At 45.0% G+C, this 24009-nt stretch overlaps 1 protein-coding gene across 12 annotated transcripts in view; it reads right to left on the bottom strand.

Annotated features, from left to right (window-relative positions):
* NR3C2 (nuclear receptor subfamily 3 group C member 2) overlaps positions 1-18249 on the bottom strand; it is a 440307-nt gene extending 422058 nt beyond the window's left edge. For 5 of the 12 annotated variants that reach the window (XM_055550829.1, XM_055550827.1, XM_055550828.1 and 2 more), the window contains exons 1-2: positions 17303-17603; positions 9912-11676 (exon numbers count right to left, since the gene is read on the bottom strand). In XM_055550829.1, the coding sequence (XP_055406804.1) occupies positions 9912-11674 (1763 nt within the window). In that variant the 5' untranslated portion in view covers positions 11675-11676; positions 17303-17603. Of the gene's footprint in view, positions 1-9911; positions 11677-17048; positions 17068-17302; positions 17604-17992 lie in introns of those variants that run through there. The other 7 variants (XM_055550834.1, XM_055550832.1, XM_055550831.1 and 4 more) reach the window with 4 other exon arrangements.
* Between the last annotated feature and the right edge of the window lie 5760 nt (positions 18250-24009).

Raw genomic sequence — 24009 nt, 5'->3', positions numbered from 1 at the left:
CTGGTACCTCAGTGCTTTGCAGACCCTGAGTTATTCTACTTCAGGCTGCTTCTAATGACATGGGGCCTGAGGGCTATACATCTGCCACCCAATCTGATCTATGTTAGTAAAGGACCCATCTGCCTATTTCTCCAGGACATTCCGTTTTCGTCTTCTCTAGCTCAAGGGCTTGTTTCTTCATCCTCCTTAGCTCTGTGGCCTTAGACGGATCATGTTTACAGGCTGAGTCTCAGTTTCCAGGTCTGTAAAATGGTGCCACCAGATACTATCGACGGCCTCCACCTGTGGGTTCAAGCTGGCAGTTAAAATCTGACTCCCTGGCTAACCGCAGTCTCATTCCTATCCTCACCTTCTCTCCAGGACATGGCCCCCATCAAGCACCTTCCCTCCCTCTGACGTTTTCAACCTCAATCTCAGCACAGGTCCACTGCCCACTTCAGACCTTACCCGTCCAGCAAAACCCTTATTCTGATCCTTCTGTTTCTTTGTGCCACCAACTCTCCCCTCGACCCCTGTGCCTCCAGCATTGGACAGATGCTTCCAAGAGTGAGCGCTGTCCCCTCGCCTCCAGGCTGCTCCTCTTCATTCCTAACCGACTCCTCAGCCAATCAATCTGAGTCCCATTCCCCACCTTTCTATAGAATTCCTTCCTGAAAACCCACCAGCCCCAACTATTCAGCCTAACTCCTGGTCGTCTCCACCCTCTCTCTGGGTTTTGAAACATCATCTCCCACTGGAAGGAAAGCTCTGTTACTAACTGCTTTGAATAAGACTGCAAGAGGTATACAATCTCTCTGGGCCTTAGTTTCATTATTCGTGCCGGCAGAGGGCTGGATTTAGAGACAGCCTTGGGGCCCTTCTAATTTGGAAGTTCTAGGCTGCCATGATTCCTCCCTTTGGTATCCATGATGCAGCATCTGATTGTCAAAACAACGCCTGTGTCCTTTATTAGCATCTGTTGCTCATCTCCTACATGGCGTTCAGTTCCTCCAAACTCCTAGCAAAGGCACCTCACGCTATACTGAATCACGTATACCTTTGCTCCTTGGATCGCACTGGCGCTGCCCCTCCATGGCCATGTCTATAAGGAGGCCCTGCACACCCCACACCAGCATTTCTACCTCTACAGAGAACTCCTCCAGTTAGAAGTGGTCTGGAATGTAAAACTCAGGGAACCAAGATAAATTCATCACTTCTTCTCGACCTCTCCATTTCTCTTTAACTGCTCATCATCCTCCATGATGGTCAAGCTCATAACTTGTGAGTTTTCACTGAGCTTCCACATATCTTTCCCCTTGTACTCAAATATCAACTCCTTTACTGAAAGTGTGTGTTAGTCGCTCAGTCATGTCTGACTCTTTGGGACCCCATGGACTGTAGCCCTCCAGAATCCCCTGTCCATGGAATTCTCCTGGAATGGGTTGCCATGCCCTCGTCCAAGGAATCTTCCTGACCCAAGAATCGAAGCTGGTATCCCACACTGCAGGCAGATTCTCTAACGTCTGAGCCACCAGGGAAGCCTCAACTCCTCTACTATCCATCCTCAATGATTTAATTCTAATGTCATTAGGCCATACATAGTACAGCAGAGACCTACAGTGGGGGGTAGGGGCCCACGGTGGGGCAGCAAGCCCCAGGCAGAGAGTCAAGAGTCCCAGCAGGAAGGGGGAAACCACGAGCTCTCTGGTCCAGTGCAGGGTCTTATAACTCAAGGAGTGTAAGGACATCCCAGTAAGGGGAGTCAAGGCCCGAGTTTAGAAGAAGGGCATCCAGGGAGGGTGGAGGGGGTGTGGCCCTGTGACCTTGAATGTGGAGTTAGATTCCAATCACAGACAGGAAGGTGTCTGTGGGCATGGGGGAATTCCCTGAAGAAAGGGGTGACTCCAGGCCTGCGGAAGTAAAAGGACAAGGTGGGCCTAAAGCAAGGTAGCCCTCAGAGAAGTGACAGGAACATCGCAAAATCGTCACAGAAACCAGCATGGATGAGTTCCCACTGGCGAAATCAGGAACAAACTGAATATCAAAAATAAGGGCAGTACGAGGTTATAATTCACTGCTTAAAAGAAGAAACAGTGATGCCCCAAAGTGAAAGCCGCTCAGTCCTGTCTGACTCTGCGATCCCATGGACTATGCAGTCCATGGAATTCTCCAGGCCAGAATACTGGAGTGGGTAGCTGTTCCCTTCTCCAGGGAATCTTCCCAACCCAGGGATTGAACCCAGGTCTCCCACATTTCAGGCAGATTCTTTACCAGCTGATCCACCAGGGAAGCAACAAAAGAAAGTGAAAGTGAAGTCGCTCGGTCGTGTCTGACTCTGCGACCCTGTGGACTGTAGCCCACCAGGCTTCTCCGTCCATGGGATTTTCCCAGGCAAAAGTACTGGAGTGGGTTTCCATTTCCTTTTCCAGTGGATCTTCCCAACCCAGGGATCGAACCTGGGTCTTCCGCATTGTAGGCAGATGCTTTACCATCTGAGCCACCTATGGCTAATTTAATAAATACAAAAATGCAATGAGGATTGGGATGTGTATACTACTTCAAAGTACTGCTCCTCCAAATAGCTCCTAATTGTAAAGGGCAAAGAATAACTTGACTGCGGGGAAGCCTGTCAGACAACACCTGGATGGAGCGCTGCAGACGGGCAATAAAGGCACGAAGGGAAATGGCTTGGCATGTGGCAGGAAGCAGGAGGAGAATACAGCCTGCTGTCTGTGGTCCTCCTGCCTAGGGGGCAGCGCCAGAACAGAAACCTGAGGAAATAAGGACAAACCCAAATCGAGGGACTTTCTACTAAGGGCTGGCCTGTCATCCCCTAAAGTCAAGTCATGAAATCTAGAAAAAGACAGGGAACTGTCCTAGACTGAGAGGGACTAGAGTCCTAACAGCTGAAAGCACAAAACACAATTCTGTACCAGGGTCCTTTCACTGGGAAAGATATTAGAAATCAAGATGTCAGTAACTTTTTCATTTTTAAAGTATCTTTATCTGGCTGCATGGGACCTTGAGTTGAGGCATGCGGGATCTAGTTCTCTCACCAGGGATCAAACCTGGGCCCCCTGCACTGGGAGCTTGGACTCTTAGCCACTGACCACCAGGGAAGTCCCCCCGATATCAGTAACTTAATGTTACTTTCTGGCTTTCAGTGGCTGTATTGTGCTTATGTGCGAGACTATCCTTGTTCATCATTCTTTGTAATGGCCTCCCGATTTTTTTCTGTGTCTGCAACTATTTTAAAAAAACACCATTACATAAAAATCAACTGCTACAAAGTCTTCTATAGTACATCACATATACCCCTTTCTTCCATCAGCTCTGACATCCTCACTTCAGAGACCCAGTTCCCATCCTCCAGCACTGTTACAGTAACTTCTTAACAAGGCTCCTTACGCTCCAATCCACCCTACAACCACTGCCTAATTAAGGTTTTTCCCAAGTGCACTTCAGCTCAGGCCGTTCCCTGTGCCAACATTTCAGTAACTCCTCATTACCTGCCAAATTAAGTACAAACTTCTTCATGTGACTTTCAAGTTCCACGGGCTTCTAGTTCCAACTGAGCTCTTCTGGGCCGTCTTTCCCCCAGTCCCCCATATCACAGCCAGCCATACAGCTGGGCCACACTCAGGGCTTTCTGCCCATCCGGGCTCTGCTCATACAACTCCCTTCACCAGGAAGTGTCCCCCTGCTCAATACCGTGCAAATTTCTCAAGACTAACGATAAATACTAACTCTCATCCTCCCATCTCCCCATTTTCCAAATCTTGCCCAGATCCTTTCCTGTTAGAACACTCAAAGTTGGTTTTGTCCATTACAAACCTTATTTCATTCTATTTTAGGTTATGATTTTTGTATATTTATTAACAATTTTTAAGATATTAAGGTGGATGATGTATAGAACTGTCTTATGGACTCTGTGAGAGAGGGAGAGGGTGGGAAGATTTGGGAGAATGGCATTGAAACATGTAAAATATCATGTATGAAACGAGTTGCCAGTCCAGGTTCGATGCACGATACTGGATGCTTGGGGCTGGTGCACTGGGACGACCCAGAGGGATGGAATGGGGAGGGAGGAGGGAGGAGGGTTCAGGATGGGGAACACATGTATACCTGTGGCGGATTCATTTTGATATTTGGCAAAACTAATACAATTATGTAAAGTTTAAAAATAAAATAAAATTAAAAACAAAAACAAAACAAAAAAGATATTAAGGTGGAAATACATGTCAATCAAAGTACCCATCACTGATAAACTAAGTCATGGTCACAGCTGTGAATTCAAAGGACCAGTCATCAGCTCACATCAGTCTCCCTTGGGTGTTAACTTTGTAAGTATCCAAATTACTTTTTGTTTATCCTCTTTTCCTTCCTTGGACTAGAGTGTTCTATTTCTTGCATAAATAAAAATTTCTCCCTATTTTCTACATAGAAATTTTGGCCTTGGCCATACCACTGACAATCGTAAATCCAGAGGTTTCCAGAGTATTAATTAGGTAACATGTTCATACATATATTTACATTTTAACTTCATCATTGCCTTATTATATAAAAAACAACATAAAACTCTTAAAACTGAAAACAAAGCCAATATTTGACAAGTTTAAAACTCAAAATTTTAAAATTTAAGATTAAGACACTATCCATTTAAACACACTTATATTTCCTGGATACTAATAAATTTTGGAATGCAGTCCACAAAGATATACAATTTAATGATTTAAATGGATTCAAGAAATCAACATTTTTTTCTCTCAATCTGAATTTAGTAAATGAAAGAAAATAAATTACTTAGCAGCAGAGATGAAATTTTATCAGTTGTATGCAAGTACAGCAACAGTTGAAAGTCTGGGAAAGCAAGCATTATTTTGGAGAAAAAAATTAACGATATCAGGGGAAGTGAAGTAATACGCCTAAATTACTGGTGATCAATAGAACATCTGCTCTTACTCTAAACATTACAAGGATAGGAAAGATCAGGCACACCCAGAATTTCAATATTGCGAAAGGAATCAAATCCATAAATGATACATATCTAGGTCCTAGATTCAGCATGTCGCTGCTATGTATGAGGACTGCTTTAAGTTGAATAATTTGAGTTTATTTAACTGAAACCAGGGCTTTTATCTTCACTTTACATAGGAAGTAAACAGTTTTAAATAGAATAACACTTTAGATGATAAAAGGTGAACGCACTGACATATAAATCTGGGATACTTGTGAAAAGCAAAATGTAAGGAAGGAGACTGCATAGTGATTTGCTTATTAGAGAGGAATAAGGGGGTTTTCCCCCATAAAATTACCACTACTTCTACCGGAAATACCATAAATGAATGAAAGTGAATGAATCATCAGAAGAAGCGAGTCTCCTTTTAAACCATTTCTAAAAATACTATTTAGAACACTAACCTGGAGAAATTCTAAGCACACTAGCAATTTCAAAATCAAAACATTATGAGACAAATAAGAAAAAGAAAGTGTCCATGCCTTCATTTCCAAATGACCTAAGTTATCCTGTAATGGATTTATTATAGAAATAAGCACCAATAATCAATCTCTCCCTTCCAAAACCCACCATTTTTCAAACTTTGCATTGTGTGAAGATACTTCTATCTCAATGGTTTATTTACAGAAGTTTACTGACAGACATGGCAAACTGTAACAAACTCCTTGGATTCTGAAGCTTTTAGCTTATTACGGAAGATGGGTATTGAAAAACTTCAGGGATCACTGGGAAAAAGAGAAAACCAACTGGAGGTTATCACGAAATTGTTTCCTTCTATCATGGAAAAAAAAGTGTAGTTTATATTAAGATAAATTCCTGATTACGTGTCTTGAAACCTACGAGAATGTGCCCTTTGAAACAGTGAACTTTATATTCGAACGTTTAAGTCAATGTTAGCACTGTGTTATGATGCTATCAAAGTGACTATGACCATTGCCATAAACACCCAGTGTTATGTCAACAGACTAACCCTGTTTCCAAAAGGAATATTGCAAATTTAAAAGAACAGGAAACTCATCATATAAGTGTCAAGTTTTATGAAAGGAAAAGTTCTGATTTGAAAATAAAATGGCTTTTCCAAGCAAAATGATAGGTCACCCTCACTCATCCTTACTTTTAAATGATAATGATATTTTTCTATTACAACTGCCCTGGAAACTACAGAGCTGAACTGGTGATTAAGATAAACTTGAAACCAGACTAGTAAATATGTGAAGGGATTTTTCTATTTTCATTCTTAACATACACGACTCCAAGGAAACTATACAGACACTCAGTAGGGTGGCTGGCGGTCCTCAGAGGAGAGCATCTCGGTCAACTTACTTTCTCTCAGATGAAGAAACGGAGGCTAAGAGACACTGCCACTCACTCAAGCGCACAGCTCCGTCTGTGTCCAAGTGCGCAGAGGACCCTCCATCTATATGACCAAACTGGGTCCAGCGTCTACCACAGAGTTTTATGTCAACTTTCGTCATCATATATTGGGATGGCCAAAATGTTAGTTTGAGTTTTTCCTATAAGATGGTACAAAAACTGGAACAGACTTTTTGGCCAACCCTGTCCTTCCCTGTGTGGCGCACAAGACAATCCACCTGCTGGAAATTCTGAGAGCTGCCTCTGGTCACATTCTCACAGAACATTCACAGGCTGCAGTAGATACACTCTCTGTGGCCATCACTCACTTCAATCAGCTTGAAAAACTCACCTGGATGAGAATCACTGTCCTTGCAGGGACAAGGCACCGCTTCTTCAGCATAACATTCAATTAAGCTAAGGCAAATAACATAATATCCTCTTTCTGCATGAACCACCAAAGTTTTATAGGATAGACCAACGGTTCTCAACTTCTGAGTCTGAGGACACCTTTCCACTCTTGGAAATGTGTTGAGGTCAAGATCTTTTGTTTATGTGTATTCTATCTACTGATATTTACCTTATTACAAATTAAAACGAGTACTTCTTTTCAATCACTTAGAATAAGTCATCACACCTTAACGTAAACATGCATAAGTGGGGGAAAAAAAAAAAAAAAACCTGTGTTTCCCAGAACGAAAAACTTTTGTAAGTCTATTGTCTCACCTAATAGACGACGGCCAGATTCTCATTTCTACTTCTGTGGTTAATGTGTTTTGGTTCAAGGATATGAAGAAAATCTGGCTTTACACTGATATGTTGTTGAAAAAAGGAGAAGCATTTTAATGGTCATCTCAGATCAATGGAGATATGATCCTTCAGTACAGTGGAAACAGACAGTCAGTGGTTTCTTAAAGCTTAGTTGCCACACGGAATCTGGAACTGTATCAGTGAACTTTTCATGCACTATTTTAGAAAAACCATTGGTCTCTCCTCCATTTTGCATGGCTCGTCTACCAATGCACAATTTTTGAGTTTGTGGCCCTCCTGGATAAGGTCTCAGAAACCCCAAACCATACTTTGACATTTACTAGAAAACAGAGTTCAACCTAAAGATAAAGAATGTTATGAAACTTAGAAGCAGTTACAACCTGCCTTGATCCTTTATAATCTTTCATTAATCTGACATTACCTGGAATGAGGTAACATCATCATAAATTACAAAGTAGGCAGAAAAGTTGGATTTTGGTCCAAAAATCACAAAACAAGAAACCAATAATGAAGCTTGGATGAGATTAAATTAAATATTATAAAATGTAGACTGAAATCCAGAAAAAAAGTCTGTATTTCCTCTGAGAATGATCAAAACAAATAGACTTGGGTAATATTCACCAGGAAAAGCTGTAAGGAATTAGTAATCTAATTAAATCAGTAATCTAAAACTTTACAATACCCCAGTTTCCCACAAAGGCAGAGGAGGCTCAAAGTCACCGATTCATAGGAATGTGTAAGGCTATAGGGGTCCCAAGACCACCAAGAGGGGCATCATGAGTTGAGTCCGGAAATAACAAAACAGTATAAATAGGATACAGAACAACCGGAAGAGAGTTAATGATTTTAGCTAGCATCTGGCTAGTGTTTCTACCAGAAAAATCATTACCCAAAGCAATGGTCTTCAAAACTAAAAGAGCATAAATAGAGACGTCGAGTGCCTAGCTATAAAAAGGTAGAAATTAATCACAGGAATTTATCAACAACTATTTCCTTACACTTTGTACATTTTTTTAAAAGACTGTATGGAATTTCATTTAATGTACAAAAGAGAACACTAAAAGAAATAGAAACTAAAGGTTATGAACAATCCCATTAAATGCTAAGAGTAATTGCTGAAATGTATATAATACTCTATGATGCATGTTGTATTCCAGATGATAGTCAAAGGGCTTCTCATAATTTAACTCATTGTCTTGACTACTGAATTCCCTTTTTACAGATGAGAAGACTGAAGGCCAGAGAGGTGAAGAGATGTGCATAGGGTCACAAAGCAGTTAAGGGGCAGAGCTGGGGATTTCAACCAGGGTAGCCACGCTCTTAACTACCAGGCCAAACTCCCTCCAACTAACCCACTACAAACATCACTTAATGCAAACCATCCTTCTCAGAAAGGAAAGCAAAGCACCTGCTGAGCTTGGTTCTGACGAAAGCTATGCCATTTCAGCATTTGTGAGAGTTTAGAATTTAGGAGAGAGCAACAGTGTGAGTCTAGGATTAACTAGTCATGCTACTGAGAACTGTAAGAGCGTGTAAGTCTCCTTTATGGAATGTGTTGCTTCCATAAAAGCAAGAGGAGTGAGGTATGAGTCAATGAAGAGGAAAAGGAAGCACAAATGAAAAGTTTTTGCTTTTGCTTCAGTAAAAAACCAAAGGAGAAAGAACACAGAATGCACGTCAATCTTACGTTTTGTTGATGGGAATGGACATTTTCACCACCAAACAAGTTTTTAAGGAAAATAGCCACATCTTCCTAGAAGCCTCTGTGAACTATATCTAGGAAATCTATTCTTTATATGTTCAATAAAGGGATCATTGACCATATCCAGGTAATAAAAACAGTACTGAAGCAAAGTCCAACATAAGTATTCACTGTATTACTTAGAACCACCCTTTACAGTCCTATCTGAAACCTCTCCCTTGTTTTTTCTAAATATATACAATATGCTATCTACAAGAAGGAAAGCCAAGAAGATATTTTACAGTAAGTAAAGTATGTCTCCTTGCAGATCTTAAAAGTTATAAATATACCAATCTGAAACTGCAGTGACATACTTCACTTCCAAAGAGTAGGAAAGCAAAACGGGCCACTTAGTAATTTTAGATGTGCTGAGTCTTTAAAAAGCTCTCCAGAGTTAAGGAAATGATTTATTTGTGCTGAAGACCACAACTTACATACGATTAACCAATCTAGAAAAAGATGAAAAGGGTGGGGAGCTTGTGGGTAACAGATTTGGGGTTTCATTTCATTTTTCACAACCAATGAAGTGATTAATAAAGAAAACTCCAGGGAAAAAAGACTTATGACCACAAAGCAAACAATTTATAGCAATGTTAGTGAACCAGTATACAGCTAAAGAAAAAAAAAAACCTAGCACTAGTCTGCTAAAGCATACATAATAGCAGGCATTAGGAAACAAACTTATCTTAAATACCTACCTACCAGCAGCAATGCAAAAGGGAAAGAAGACCTATGTACAACACCTACACGTGCTCCTTCCAAATCGATGGAAACATTTGAGACTCAAAATTTTTGGTTTCTCTATACTGAAAGACAGGGAAGCCTGGAGTGCTGCAGTCCATGGGGTCGCAGAGAATCGGATACAACTCAGTGACTCAACAATACATTTCTAACACACCAACAAGCTAAAGGGTAAGCATACAATGACCATGCTGAAAAGGAAACAGGAGACTGAAATGTGTTTGAATTTATCCACAGCAAAGATAATGCTAACCTTCAGCATTTCACACAGCCATGGTTTTTCAAAACTGGTGAAAAAGGCCGACTTACCTTGATACGTTTTCTGGAATGTATTCTAGGACCGGATATCCATCACTTCTTCTCGATGACAGGTCACTGTGTGATTTCCACGACTCCACCAAGGTATTGACGGGAGGGAAGGAACTCAGGTGTTGGAAAGATTGGTCTCGAGCTGATCGTGATAAAGATATTGTACCTTGAGCACCAATCCTATAGTGAAAGGACTGTCCACCTGAATTCACGCCAACGATGGCAGATGGAGGGATGCTGGCTTCTGGGTAGAAGCTCCCATCATCCGGTTCTTGTTTTATCCCCATGGGGAACCCGCTGCCTTCACAGTTACCATCGAAGCCCGGCACAGGTGGTCCTAAAATTCCTGATAGAGAATAATAGTCTTTATCATCCATAAAGGAAAAGTATGAGCCATCCATGAATGGAAAGGGGTTGATTGCTGGATTCCCTTTAAAAGAAGGGCCAGAACATGAATGCTTGGTTGACTCTTGTTTTATTGGTACTGAGAAGGGGGAATCAGAATTTATTTTGCTGTTTCCTCCTAGACACGAGCTGCTGAAAGCTCCGTCGGGCTCCGGCTTTATGTACTGGATGATGTTAAGCTGGCCAGCCACACCATGGGAGATGGCATTCTCTGTCTCCTCAGTCTTAGGAAAGGGGACCTCTTGAGCACCTTTCTCCTGGGTGTCTGGACTGGGAACCACGTCTCGGGCTGCACTGGATCCCAACGGGGTGCCTGAAGCAGTGTAGCTGAAGGCGGTGCTTCCAGGGCTACAGATAGACCCCACAGTACTAGCGGCTGGGCTGGACAGCGTGGATCTGTTGTTTGTGTTGGAAGGGCTGGAAACGGAGCACCTTGAGTTGTTGATGTTTGCAGGGCTGGATACGCAGGATCGCAGAGTGACGTTATTAGGACTGGAGACCGGAGACTTCACGCTGCAGTGACTCGGGGGGCTGGAAATCGGGGATTTCATGCTACTCAACGGACTGGAGAGAGGTGAGCCCACGTTGCTGGCATGCGCTGGGCTGTGTGACCTGGAGCCCCGCGTCTCCACATTGGGGGAGCATGGCAGAGGGGTGCCCTGGGCGATGGGGCTGTGCACTGGGAAACTGCCGAAGCCGGCTGAAGTGGAGGACACACAGCTGATGCTGGCGGGGCTGCAACCCGAGGATGACAGGGTCAGAGGGCTGCAAACTGCCGGGCCCTTCTCGTGCCCTAGGATGGGGCTCTTCACCACATTGCGCATGACCCCGCCATTAACAGAGCCCCCAGAGTCGGGCAGGAAGGACCTCAAGGGCCTGCTCGCACCCCCCAGCGTGGAAGGACGGTGGCCGTTCTCTTTGTAAAATTTCACAAGCTGTTCGACGTTTTGATACATCTTTGCCGGACTCCCGCTTCCCTGTGGGTTCTGCTGATCATAGGCGTAGTCGGCCTCTCTCACAGAATCCATGTACAAGCCCATGGACTCGGCCACCGTGGCCGAAAGTTCCTTTGATTCCAGCTCGGTTTTTATATCAGATGGTAAAATCCCAGACCGACTGTTGTCTTGCTGGAGGCAAGGGAGTAGTTCGTGTTTTTCTTTGCTGCTTCCTTGAGTACTGCTGTTTGGAATAGCACCGGAGACGCAGCGCAGGTCGACGATCTCCATGTAGTTACTCTCATCTGGCTGCTCCGTGGGTACGGGTCCTAGGGCAGGACGCTCTGCAGGCTGAGAAAGTTGACCCCACCGTCTTTCCATTTCTAGACCTTCAGGGAGACTGTGGTAGCCTTTGGTCTCCATAGCTAACATAAAAATTTATATTAAAAAAATCGAATTAGAGTCGTGGATAGCACAGTTACTCTAAAAGACATTCTGAAATTGTACTGACTGAGCTATAAGTACATATTCTACTGATGATAAGCAATACTTCCCGTTATACTCATGTTATTACCTTTTTAGGTGCTGATACAACAGAGTCCTGACTATAATTTGTCCAGAAACCGGAATATAAGCAGCAATAAAACTATTTCCCATCTAAATAAAAGCAACATCTTTGCTATAACAGAGCAAGCAATAAAACTATTTTGCATCCAAGTAACATCTTTACTATATACTACAGCCTTTGGAGTTTGGAGGAAATTTTACATATAAAACATCTTTGCTATAATACAGCCTGTAGAGTTTCCAAAGAATATTTACAAATGTTAACTTATTTAATATGCAAAGTAATCTTGGGGACTCCTGATGCATCCAAAGAGGAAACTGAGGGTTTAACCAAGTGGGCAACTTGCCCAAGGTCAAAGACACAGTAAGTGACAAAGTCAGGTTTAAAACTAAATCTAATGCCAAAGTCTTTGGAGTCTTTCCAGCATATGGAAGCTGCTTTTCATAGCTAATATGTGACTTGATTAAAAAACAATGAGGAAATGTAATTAATGTTACCATTTCCCAATGTAAAGTCATCCCGTGAATGACCACAGGCAAGATAACTTGAGGATTATTTTCAAAACAGTAAGATTTTCGTAAAATAGATTTTGGTGAAGATAATTTAATGTCAATTCTGAACAGTGAAGAGTCATATATCCTGATTAATTAAGCTAGTCCATAACTCAAAGAGGCTGAATGACAAGTTGAGAATGTCAGGACTCTAGTCTGTATTTCAGTCCTGGCAAGGACTCTGACATGCGCCTGACCTAGTGGTAGCTCTGCTGAAAAGACTCCAGCCAGCCAGTTTCATTCTCAACAGTTAATGGAGGAAGTCTGAGATGGGTCCTGACAATTTATGTGTTCATTCATTCAACAAAGATTCACCAAGTGTGTGTTGCATCCTGGGCCTACAACTAGCCACTGAATCTACAGTGATAAACAAAACAGCCTCAATTCCCATCCTCAAGGAGTCCCCAGGATTGTTTTAGACATACTAGTTTATCTACTGGCTCTCTCTATAAATTTATTCTATAGATAATCATAACAGGCTGTATTTATATAATTCTTATGCATGATATGGTTCAATGACCTATTACAAGCCTTTCACAGATATTAATGTACATACCCTTATAAATTACCCTACAAGATTGGCAGAAGTACTGTCCCAAATGATATAACTGGGAAAACCGAGGCAGAAGCCACACAGCAGAGCTGGAATTTGATCCCAGGTGTCTACACCAAGGTCTCTCAACCATGGCCCTACTGATAATGCTTTGTTGAGATCTCTCCTGTGCATTGTAAGATGTACAGCTGTATCCCTGACCCCTACCCACTAGATGCCAGTAGCATTCCTCCTGCCCCTCTGTGACAGCCCCAAATGCCTCCAGCCTTGCCAAAAGCCCCTAGGGGTGTGGGGAGGGGGGCCAAAACCACCCCTGGCTTGAGAAGCACCACTCTAAAGAAACATCTCTCAAAGAAAATTAATTCACTCAATAAAATTTCATTTGTCCATTTTCATGCGTAGAACTCTTAAAATCTTTAACTATGCATTTTTCAAATCCTTTCAGGTGTATAAACAATCTCTGACCCAAATAAAGGTCCTGACCTAAAAGCTGCAGTTTCTGCAGTGCTGAACACATATTACTTCAGACCTCTCAGTCCTTTCCCCCCACTCTGCCACTCATGATCTTCATCCACCCTACCCTCTTCTCATTAAAAAGAGAGTAGGAAGACTTTTTGCTCCAGAAATTATATTAACATGGAAAAAATGATATAATGACTCTACTAAATAAATTGGCATCAGATATCACAGGGCTCTCTGGCAAAATTTAATGCCCAAATTGTCCGAAGATCATAATTACCTCTTACTTTTCTGTATTCTACACTAGGCTTTTAAGTTCCCAGGAGGAGGAAACTTTATCAGCTTTACCACTGCACCCCAAGATGACAGCATAGTACAAATAAAAAAAGTTAAACTATTATAAAGTAATCAATACCCAGTAATTTGTGAACATTGAAATCTCCCAATTATGTAGCATGTTTTTGCTTAAAGAACATTATTCTATAAATTCCCAATCACAAAACAGTAGAAAGTAAGCCAAGTTATGAAGTTTGAGAAGGTAATCTGATAATTCCAGCAGGAAAAATTAGTGTGGATGAAAGCCAAGAACTGAATATAGAGAAATGGGACCAAAACAGCTAATACTGGCCTTTTGTACCTTACTGAAAAACCATTTAGTAATAGCCATGGGTTGAAAAATACCAGTAAATATGTGCTGCTTCTACTTCTGAAAATATTCAGCCTTCCCCATACCAAACTGGAACAGTATAGATAAGGTACAGATAGATACTTCAGTCCCAAATTCATCAAACCACAAGAAATGTGTCTATTCCTGTTTAAAACTGAACACATTCTGTGTATCATCCCCCCACACCCCAATCCTATTCCTAAACCCACATTCCCTGTCTTGGTGAATTGTACCACCATCTATTCAAATGCCCAGAAATCACCCCTGCCTTGGCACCCTTACTAAAGGTCTCCACAAGTTCACCCCTCCCCACTCCCACACCTACAGTCTCCCAGACAACAGGACCATCTGCCTTGAGTCTGAAGGATCATCGTCATCCAGACTTCTCTCCAAAAATTCTTTCTCCAAACTGTCTTTAGGAAAGGATAATCACTCACTGCCTGTTTTGAAGCTTCATGGTGGAAATTCACATGCTAAAACTCTTGGAAGTTCTAAGGTACAGAAACCCATTTCCTTTTTAATTCAGAGTTCCCTAAATAATTTGGCCACTGCACCTGTTTTCTTTTTTCTCACACAACATCTACTAATATGCTGAGGGACAATTTTCATCACTGTGCCTCAAGCCAGGAGCCGTGTCTTAGATACATAAGGCTATATGAAGATTTGAAGAGAACCTTTATGAGAGCGCTGATAGGCAAGAACCATCTTAAAGCACTCGTACAAGGAAGTACCTTATCAGCTAATATCATGCAGCTGATCACAACTTTCCAAGTCTTGTTTGGCTAGCCTTGAACTCTCTTGACAATAACACAAACCAGCCTGCATTTCACCACATTATTGACAAGGCTATCATTAGAGAATTTGCAAAGGCTTTGCTGAAATCTACATTAGCTTTAAGACATTTTGATCTGTCAACCTAATACACCTCTCAACAAAGAATATAAAGGCTGGCAACCAACAATAAAGAACGGAAGATATCTAGGGCTAGGGCTAGCACCTGCATGGCTTCCACTGGAAATATTTTTAAGGATCAGGCTTTTTTTAAAAAAATATGATTATTGAAATATTTTATGCTGAATTCTCCCTATTATCTTTTCCTTTCTTTTTTTTAATGTACTTATTTTTAGTTGAAAGATAAGTGCTTTACAATATTGTGTTGGTTTCTGCCATATATCAACATGAATCAGCCATAAGTACACATATATCCCCTCCCTTCTGAACCTACCTCCCACCTGCCACCCCATCCCACTCCTCTAGGTTGCCACAAAAGCCCTGGTTTGAGTTTGCTAAGTCACACAGCAAATTCCCACTATCTATTTACATATGGTAGTGTGTAAGTTTCCATACTATTCTGTCCTATATTATCTTAATTGATCTTCTCTATAAAACAAATGGATCAGTTAGGAAGTAATTTCCTATGTCGTCCAGGAAATCCAGGTTGTCTTTTTGAAACTGGCATAAGCTCCATGGCTTGAGCAGATTTTTAGTCAATCACTAGTAAATACTGAAAATATTAGTTGATGAATATGATCTTCATAGAACTTAATATCCAGAGGGTAAAGGTAAAGTTTTTGTTACTAAAGTATAAGATTAAACAGATATTGATATACAAATCTACTTATGTAAAATCAGGCTTGTCTCTCTTACAATGGAAACTATAACAGATACTCCCTTTGGGGCAAAGACAAAAAACATGAAGGTCCCTTAATATTCAGGCAAATGCCTCCCCTCTTAAAATGAAGGAACTTTCACACAGGGAAAGGAAGGACAAATACTGACAGTTCTACCTTGTCATATATATGCTCTTAAACACTATTTTTGCAAAAGGAAAACCTGACTTTAAATTTTTATATCTTACAGACTCTGTTAAACTGCAGTTTCCCATAAGGAAGTAGTTCTTTTTGTTTGTTTGTTTCAGGAATATTAACAAAGAATCTTGCAAATTTATATTTTATCCGAAAACAGTTTCACTTTTACAACCTCCCAAACACAGTTCCATTTCAAATACATCATTTTCTATAGTTATCTGACTCTAATATTACATCCTCAAGACAGAACCTTAAGAATTTTATAATTTGTATTGGTTGCATAGTTGTAAAAGTTCACTGTAACTCTTTTGCTGTCATCCCTATTACTTAACTATAACCATGTTCCTTGTTTTAACAGATGAAATAAATGATAGAAATCAGCCCAAGGTCACCTAAGAGAGCCAGAGAACCAGTTAGAACTGAACACACCTGATTTCTATTCACTCACCTAATTCACTGAGCCACCTGATCGTTCCAAAAGCCCCAAACTAAACTATTTCTCCCTTAAAGGAAAAAGCTCCCCTTTTATTATTTTAAAAAACTTCTTTCCTCAAGCATTTCCATGATAGCCTGTCATGAAGTCAAATCTAAAATGAAAACTTCCCAGAATTTCACAAATGGAGAATGCTGTTAGCATTACTATGTAAATATCATCAATAACAGCACCTAGAGAAATGCCAATTCAAATATGAAAATGCAATTTACTGCCTTTGAAATTCAGTGGTTTCCAAACTTGTCTGGCATCAAAGTTTTCCTAACTTCTATGTTATAACAAATACTTAAACCTTTTGGTGCCGTAAACCATTACGATTTAAACCTGGTCTTCTAAAATTCATTAGGAAAAGCTGTGCACCTAAATTCAGTAGCAGGGCACGGATGTCACCGAAAGAAGCTTCATCCTTTCTCTCCTGCTTTTAGAATTCGAACTGATGCCACATAAAGCATAATCTCTTTCAGGAGTTTCGTGAATCCTAAGGCACGGGAAATGCACGAATTTCCAGAGCCCCTTTCCTACAGAATCTGTCGGGATTTGTATCTCCTTCAACTGCCCTTTTTCCACTACACCTCTGGCTGAGATTTGGGTGCTTCCGCAATTTATAAAGGAAAGAAATATTATTCAAACGTCCTTTAAAAACTGTACAATAAAAACGATCCGAAATTCATCTTTGGGGAAAGGGAAGGGTGACAGACCTCCCACTGCCAAAGGCGGTAGAAAGCTGCTCGTTAGAGGGCATTTATCCAAAGTGGCCAAACTTTCCCAAAATAGTCCTCTGGCGGCCAAAGGGGGGGAAAGTGGAAAACCAAAACAAAACAACAAGCACACAGCACCCTACTGACAGTGCCTCCGGATTACGCAGCCACTTCTCCCTGCAAAGTGCACGCTCCCGCGCCGCGGCCACACGCAGAGCCGGGCAAGCGGCGCCCAGCCGCACACCCCTACACACCTGCCTCGGCCGGGGTCCGTCTCTCGGCGTCTACCTGTTGCAGCGCTCGCCAACGCCACGACACCCCTGCTGCGGAGCCCCCCTAAATCCAACCACATCCAGGCCAGCGAGTGCAGCTCTCCCTGCAGCGGGAGAGCCCGAGGCAGCAATGCTCTTGCACCCAGGTGACTGCACGGGTTTCCTCGGAGCAGCCTGAAGTTGGCTTGCGTCTCACCCGTCCAATGACACCCCGGGCGCGGGGGGGTGGAGAGGAGGGGGCAGGGGCAGGGGCAGGGCTAGGGCGGGGGAAGCTGGGAGGGAGAGAGAAGGAGAGGGCGGGCGAAAGCCCGGAGGGGGAGTGGGCCAGCTTCAGGGCCGGCCCTTTTAAAAGCGGGTCACATGTCCAGATAAAAAGTTCAGGTTGCTATCCCGCCCCCTTGGGCCCTTTCCATTGGTCCGGGGGGAAGCAAGGCTCCACGCTGCACGGGTCAGGCGGGCTTCTCATTGGACAATCCAGGCTGTCAGTCACCAGGAGGACGACATGACTGATACAAAGTTGCTGCGACACAGCCTGGACTCGGCAGCTCCCTTAAAGCCGCAGAAGCGGAGGCCGCTCGGGGTGCAGGGCAGCGGCTACGCCACTAGGTACTCACGACTCGCTGCCCCCCCCCACGCCCCTCGCTTCACTACCCCAAACTTGCTCACGCCCACCTGGCTCTCCTCCTGGCCTACCCCAGGATGTCTGGAAAGACGCTTAAAGTCTAGGGACGCTAAAGAAGTCGGTTTTTAGAAAACCAGTCAAGGTGTCCTCCCTGATGCTCTCCACCTGCAGCGCCAGGTGAGCGGCAGCCCTAGCCCAGGCACCGCCCACAGCGTCCGCGCGCAGGGAGGGACCCTCAGTGGGCTTCTCCCGACCCCGGAGGTTCATTCTCCGCCCCACTCGTCAGTCTGCCGAGTTACCTCTCAACACAGCAGCCGCAGCGTCCGCTGCCAGCAAGCAAGAGGATCACGTTCCCACTCGATTTGAATTTCCTTGTTTTAACCGTGCGGGGAAAGCGAGTGATTTCAGTGCAGCCAAAGCCCTTTAAACACGGCTTCTCTCCCACCCCCCCACCCCCTCAATCCCCCCACCCCCCCTCATCCTTCCACCTTTGGCAGGGTCAAGAGCTGCAGCACTCCTTCCTTACAATTTTATGGCTGTATTTATTGCTTTCGTATTGGATTTTTCCAGTAGTTCAATTTGAAAGAAAGCTGACCATCGAGGATAGTCACTTTTTAATAATGGGTGGGAGGGGGTGCACATCATTGGGAGAAACAATCAGGAGGGGGGGAAGGAAACAAAACTGTTTTCTAAGGATCAAGAGTCTGCAAGAAGAAATTTCGGTTTCCCTCCAGCCGCCTCCACCTCGACTCTCCTCCCGCCCACCCCAAGGCTGTAGTTACTAAGCAAAAGGATGGGCTTCTTAACTTTGATTTCTAAGGACTTTGAGGCTCGGAGTATGAGGCTCCGTTTTATATTCCTGGCTGGTCCAGAGTCAGCACCGGTGACGTACACACCTAAATCCGGTCCCCGGGCCCTTGGCGACCCGCAGCCCGGCGGCGGCAGCTGTGCGTCCTCCCGCCTCACCCGTGCCCCGCACCAGCCAAACTCGGAAGTGGGGTGGGGGGGAGGGAGTTCACCCTGTGCCCAAAGGCCCCTCCTCTCCTTACAGTTCATTAAGCTTCGGGATTCCAGACCCCGAACCGAGGAAGACTCGAACTCTCAATCGCTCCAGGTAGGGAACTCCCTGGCCGCGGGAGAGACGGCGGCGGCGCACAAGAACTGGTTGCGACCCCCCGACTCCTGTGCTCAGCAGTCCCCGCTCTGAGCGGCTCCCGGCGCCCCCGCAGCCGGGAGTCCCCGCAAGTCTCCCAACTTTCCCGCGGGGCCCGAGGTCTTGCGCGCTCTCCGGGCCAAGCAAGCAGCCGGGCATCGATAGCTGCCGGGCCCGAGCGCAGACGGCCGGCAGGAAGGAGGGGAGTCCCGGACCTAGCGCCTGGGCACCCGAGAAGAAGACGGCTCCGCCTGCGCTGCCAAATTATTCATTATTAAAGGAATGGACGTGTCTCTTTTACTAAGTTTTTACCACCTTTACGGAGGGCCAGTCTTGCCCTGGATCTCAGTTTCTTGCAAAATCTAGGTTAGAATCTTGCAGGGACTGGCCGCCACGATTGCTCGCCCGCCGCCCAACAACCCTGCCCGGAGGCGGCCGGGTGGGAACCTTGTCTCCTGCCCGCAGCCCACCTCGGCTTGCCAACCCGCGCCCTGTGCGCGGAACATGCCTTCCCCGGGGCCGCCCTGCGCTCCCCGGACCCCTCCCGCGGCTGTCAGCGCCAAGTGACTGTCGCTGTACACTCACCTTTTCTAGGACATGGTGGGAAGGCTGGGGCGCGGGGCGGGGGTTGGGTGGGGGCAACCAGGCTCCCGCTCCCGCCGCCGCCGCCGCCGCCAGCAAGTCCGATATTAGCAGATCGGCGGTAAGGATGGAGAGGAAGAGACTCCCGGCAGTCGTCCTACTGACGGTGGGTAGAGCAATAGAGCCGTAGTGTTGTTACCCGGCAGGAGGAGACGAGGCGGCGGCGCCAAATCGCGCAGAGGGGGACGCGGGCGCCCGCCCGCCCCCAGCAGCGGCGGCGGCCCGGCCTTAGGCGGCGGGCCCTTTCTCGGGGCTGCCGGTCTCCCGGGCGGGGGCTGCCGGTCTCCCGGGCGGCGGCTGCCTTGGAAGCCGGGAAGTTAGGGGGGTTGACCCCGCGCCGGCCGCCCCGCAGCGGGCTCTCCGCACCCCCTCCCCAGGCCTGGGGTGACCGGTGACAGCTCGGGCGGCAGAGCGTGTGTGTGTTTTGAGGGGGGTGGCCGTAGGGGGAGCCCTCTGTGCCGCGGCCCCCTCCCCGGGTCACACCCTCCGCAGAAGGAGCAGGCAGCCGAGCGTCCGGCCACCGTCTGGGGGGAAACCGGGCCGGGGGCGCCCGTGGCCCCCTCCCCAGCCTGGCCACTGGCTGCTAGGAGGCCGATGGCAAACGGAACCCCAGTGCACGTCACCCCACAGCCCTCCCCACGACTCCCCAAAGTCCAGCCCTGACCTCGCGCCCCCGGCCTCAGGTGCAGTTCCCAGCCGCCGGGAGGGGAGACGCGGGCTAGGGACCATGCGCGGGGGGCGGGAGGGAAAAGTTTCTTTTCCTGCTCCTCCGCTGCCCACCCGGAGAGGCTGCTCGTCTCTCCACCGCCCCCCCGCTTTTCTCCCGGGCTCGCCGCGCCTCTGCCCCACCCCCACCGTGGGGGGGGGGGGGCGCCGAGGAAGGACCGGGTGTCTGCGCGCGGGGGAGACTGGCAAGCAGCGGCGGTCGCCGGCTGTCCCCTCGCTCTGACAGCGCCCGGGCCGCCGCCGCCCGCTCCGCCGAGCTAGCCTAGGACGCGGTCGGGCGCCAGGCCCCCTCCCCCAGCCGCGCACCGAGCCCCGCGCGCCCCCGCGCCGCCCCGCGCGCCCCCGAGCCCTCCCGCCGCTCCGGCGGACACCTACGCAGACGCGAAAGGGAAAGGGGGGCGACCGAGCCGGGAGGGCGGACGGCGGCGCCCGGGAGCGCGGCACGGGGCGGGGGATGGAGCTGCGACCCTCGATCCCGGGAGCCTCCGGCTCCGGCTGCCTTGTGGAGCCGCCTGCGCCTCCTGGCTCTGGATTCTCCCCAAGTCCCACATCTCCGGCCCCCCACCCCCGGGCAAACCACACAAATCACCCCCATTAGGGCAAATGTGTGCGTGTGTGTGCGCGCGCGTGTCCACGAGCGTCAGCCCCAGACTCTTCTATCTCACTGTTAGAGGAAGATTTTGGGTAGGAGGGACGCACTGTGAATATCACGACCACTTACAGGCTCCCCTGTTCTTGTCGTTTATCACTCAGTTAAACTCCAGAAACTGACCACACTGGTCCCTGTCCCGGCTTTACACTCCTTTTCCTACAGGTTTTATTGACTCCCTCCCCCTGCCCTTTGCTGTGCTCCTTCCCGGTTTTCTTCCTAAGGAACTGTGGAAGTTGGTAATCCCTTCCCACCGTGTTAAACGCAGAACTGCCCTGTTAAAACAATCACAGCCCCACAATCCCACTGCCCCAGTCTCTAGCTGTCCATTGCGGAGTCACCCACACAGTGTTGGCACTCCCCTGGTCTTAAAGTGGCATTTGGCCTGTGGCGAACAACCTTTTGCTTGTTTCCTTAGGTGTAGAGAAGGTGAAATTCTTAAAGTATTATGCTTAGGTGAAATCAAGAAAATTAACATAATAATTGTTCAATGAACTTTAAAAAGAATCACCATGTAGAAGTATACTGACTGAAAAAAATGAATTCTGAACTGCATCAAAAATAGGATGGATTGACAGTCATGAGTTCACAGACAGAAGGATGGATAGTTAATGTGATTAAGGCATTGTATACTAGTGGTAGAAACTTGGTAGTGGGTTTTTTGTGTTTGAAATTTTTCCTAATGAAGTATTAAGAGAAAACAAACTCTCCTTTAAGGTAATCTTTATAATGCAAATTCAGTTTACAGAATTGATAAATCTGGCATTTGATTATTCCTTTCCCCTTTATAAAATGATTTTACTTAAACTTTACCTAGGTGTTCCTCCACTATTTTAATCACTAATTTTATTACGGACAATTTATTAGGCAGCAGATTCTGATGTAAAGTGGGGTTATTGTAACTGCAACATTTTAGAAATCTAGAAGATTTCTTCCTGCGTTTTCCTTCTGTCCAATCTCAAATTTTAATCTTTCATGCTTTAAAGCAGTTTGGTATTATAAAACTAAGACTGAGTTTTCAAGCATTGACGTATATTCTTTTGAAACTTTTGCACACCAAAATCGCTTATGGGGACATCCATGTATATCAATTTCTCTTATCCGTCAACAGAGATATTAGGGGATCTTGCCATTACTATTAGGCAAACCTTTATTTTTGGATATTTGAGTATCTGCCCAAACTTTTTAACAATTATTTTCTTTTGCTGGCTGTAAGAGGTGGTCTTGTGCCACCCTAGAAGGAAAACAGCTCCAAGATAAAATCTTCGGCTCCCTTATCTGAAGAGATGGTGGCACTGGCGTTACTGGGACTCACCCCACAAATGATGTCTCTGAGAGACTCCATCAAAAATGGAGATGCAGGGTTTTTTGGTTATTCATAATACTCTTGGTTTCCAATGCTTGATAATAAAGAGTCCTATCAACTTTGAAAACGTACATCTAGGAAATGTCATTACTTGCTGATTTTTAAGCTCATAACAAACTTTATTCTTTGATCCTTTTAGATATATTTTTCTTTGCAAAAGGATAGAAATGTGTTTTTAAGAAAAATGAGTATTAAGGAAGTAAAAGCACAGAAAAGGACCTTAACTTCATCTCCAAATTATTGGAGACTACTTACAGCTGCCAAATAGTCTGAAACCTCGAAGCAGCATCCGTTCTCTTCCCTTTTGACACTTGTTCAGCCTCCTTGCACAGTCCTGTACCTCAGGACACTTCCCTCCCTCAACCCATTAGCGTTAAGCTCCCTGAGGTTTGCTACCTAAAGTGCACGACTCAGCGTTTGCAATTTACATATGTGACATCACATCCTCTATTATATAACTTCAGATACAAAGCCTAATATCATCTAAGTTTGTGTTGGGAAAAAATCCTCCCTTGCTCTTTATTTAAGCTTTACCAGAGCAACCCCTTAGATCTCTGATCCAAATCTCACTTCATCCAACAGCTGACACTGGGGGGAGAAAAAAAAAAACCAAAAACGCATGGAGTTGTTTAAGCCATGAAATGATAAGCAACACCGCCCCCGCCCCCATGAATACATTTTGAAATGTATTAGATCTCCTTTAGATCTTTATTTACTGGTAGGAAAGTAAAGCCCGTTAAGTAGCATATAATTTAATTGTATTCAATAATCTTAAAAAGTTGAAGGCTAAGCATTTGGACATAGATAACTTCATTAATAAGCCTAGTCATGCTGGCACTTTTTTTTTTTTTCTTTCAAAAAAGCTGAGCTTTTTTTCCCCCTCTTACCAGCTGTTAGGAAGAGTTGAGAAAGACAGAGAGAGTCAGAGAGAGAAAGGCGGGGCTAGGGCGGGCGGTGTTGGAGAGAAAAGATGAATAGGGGAATAATATAAAATAGAATTTCTTCTTTGTTTATTGCAAAACACACATGTTACAGTTTATAAACATTGCAAGCAAATAAGAAATTGTGGACCAGAAGAGAAATACAAAACATATCAGAGTTTGTTAATACCCAAAATAGACCCAATTCAAGTTTCTGGACTACTTGGAATATTTTTATTAGCTTTGCTTACTCATTAATTTCCATATTTGTTTACCTAACTATTCATCTGTCTACCTTAATTTCATTTGCAGTCATTTTAAACAGAAAACACACAAACCTCATCCATCTCGATGACCAGATTTTGAGCTGACAGAGCACCAAACAGAACATGCATCACAATTAGCGTGCCACATTATTAGAGGCAAATCAGATTGCACTGCGCATACACTGATGTTCTAAATTTAGAAATAATGTACAGGGGTTGAAAAGGGGAGGGGGACTCAGAGCCATGTATTTTAATAAAAATAAAGATATTTGCAATTCCTTCTCTTCTCTTTTTCTTGGTTTAGTGCAGGAAATTCATCACCTTTAAATAACTGTGCTAATCTTA

Source organism: Bubalus kerabau, chromosome 16 (assembly GCF_029407905.1).
Source record: "Bubalus kerabau isolate K-KA32 ecotype Philippines breed swamp buffalo chromosome 16, PCC_UOA_SB_1v2, whole genome shotgun sequence".
Lineage (NCBI taxonomy): Eukaryota > Metazoa > Chordata > Mammalia > Artiodactyla > Bovidae > Bubalus > Bubalus kerabau.
This window is presented reverse-complemented; position numbering and strand designations above follow the sequence as displayed.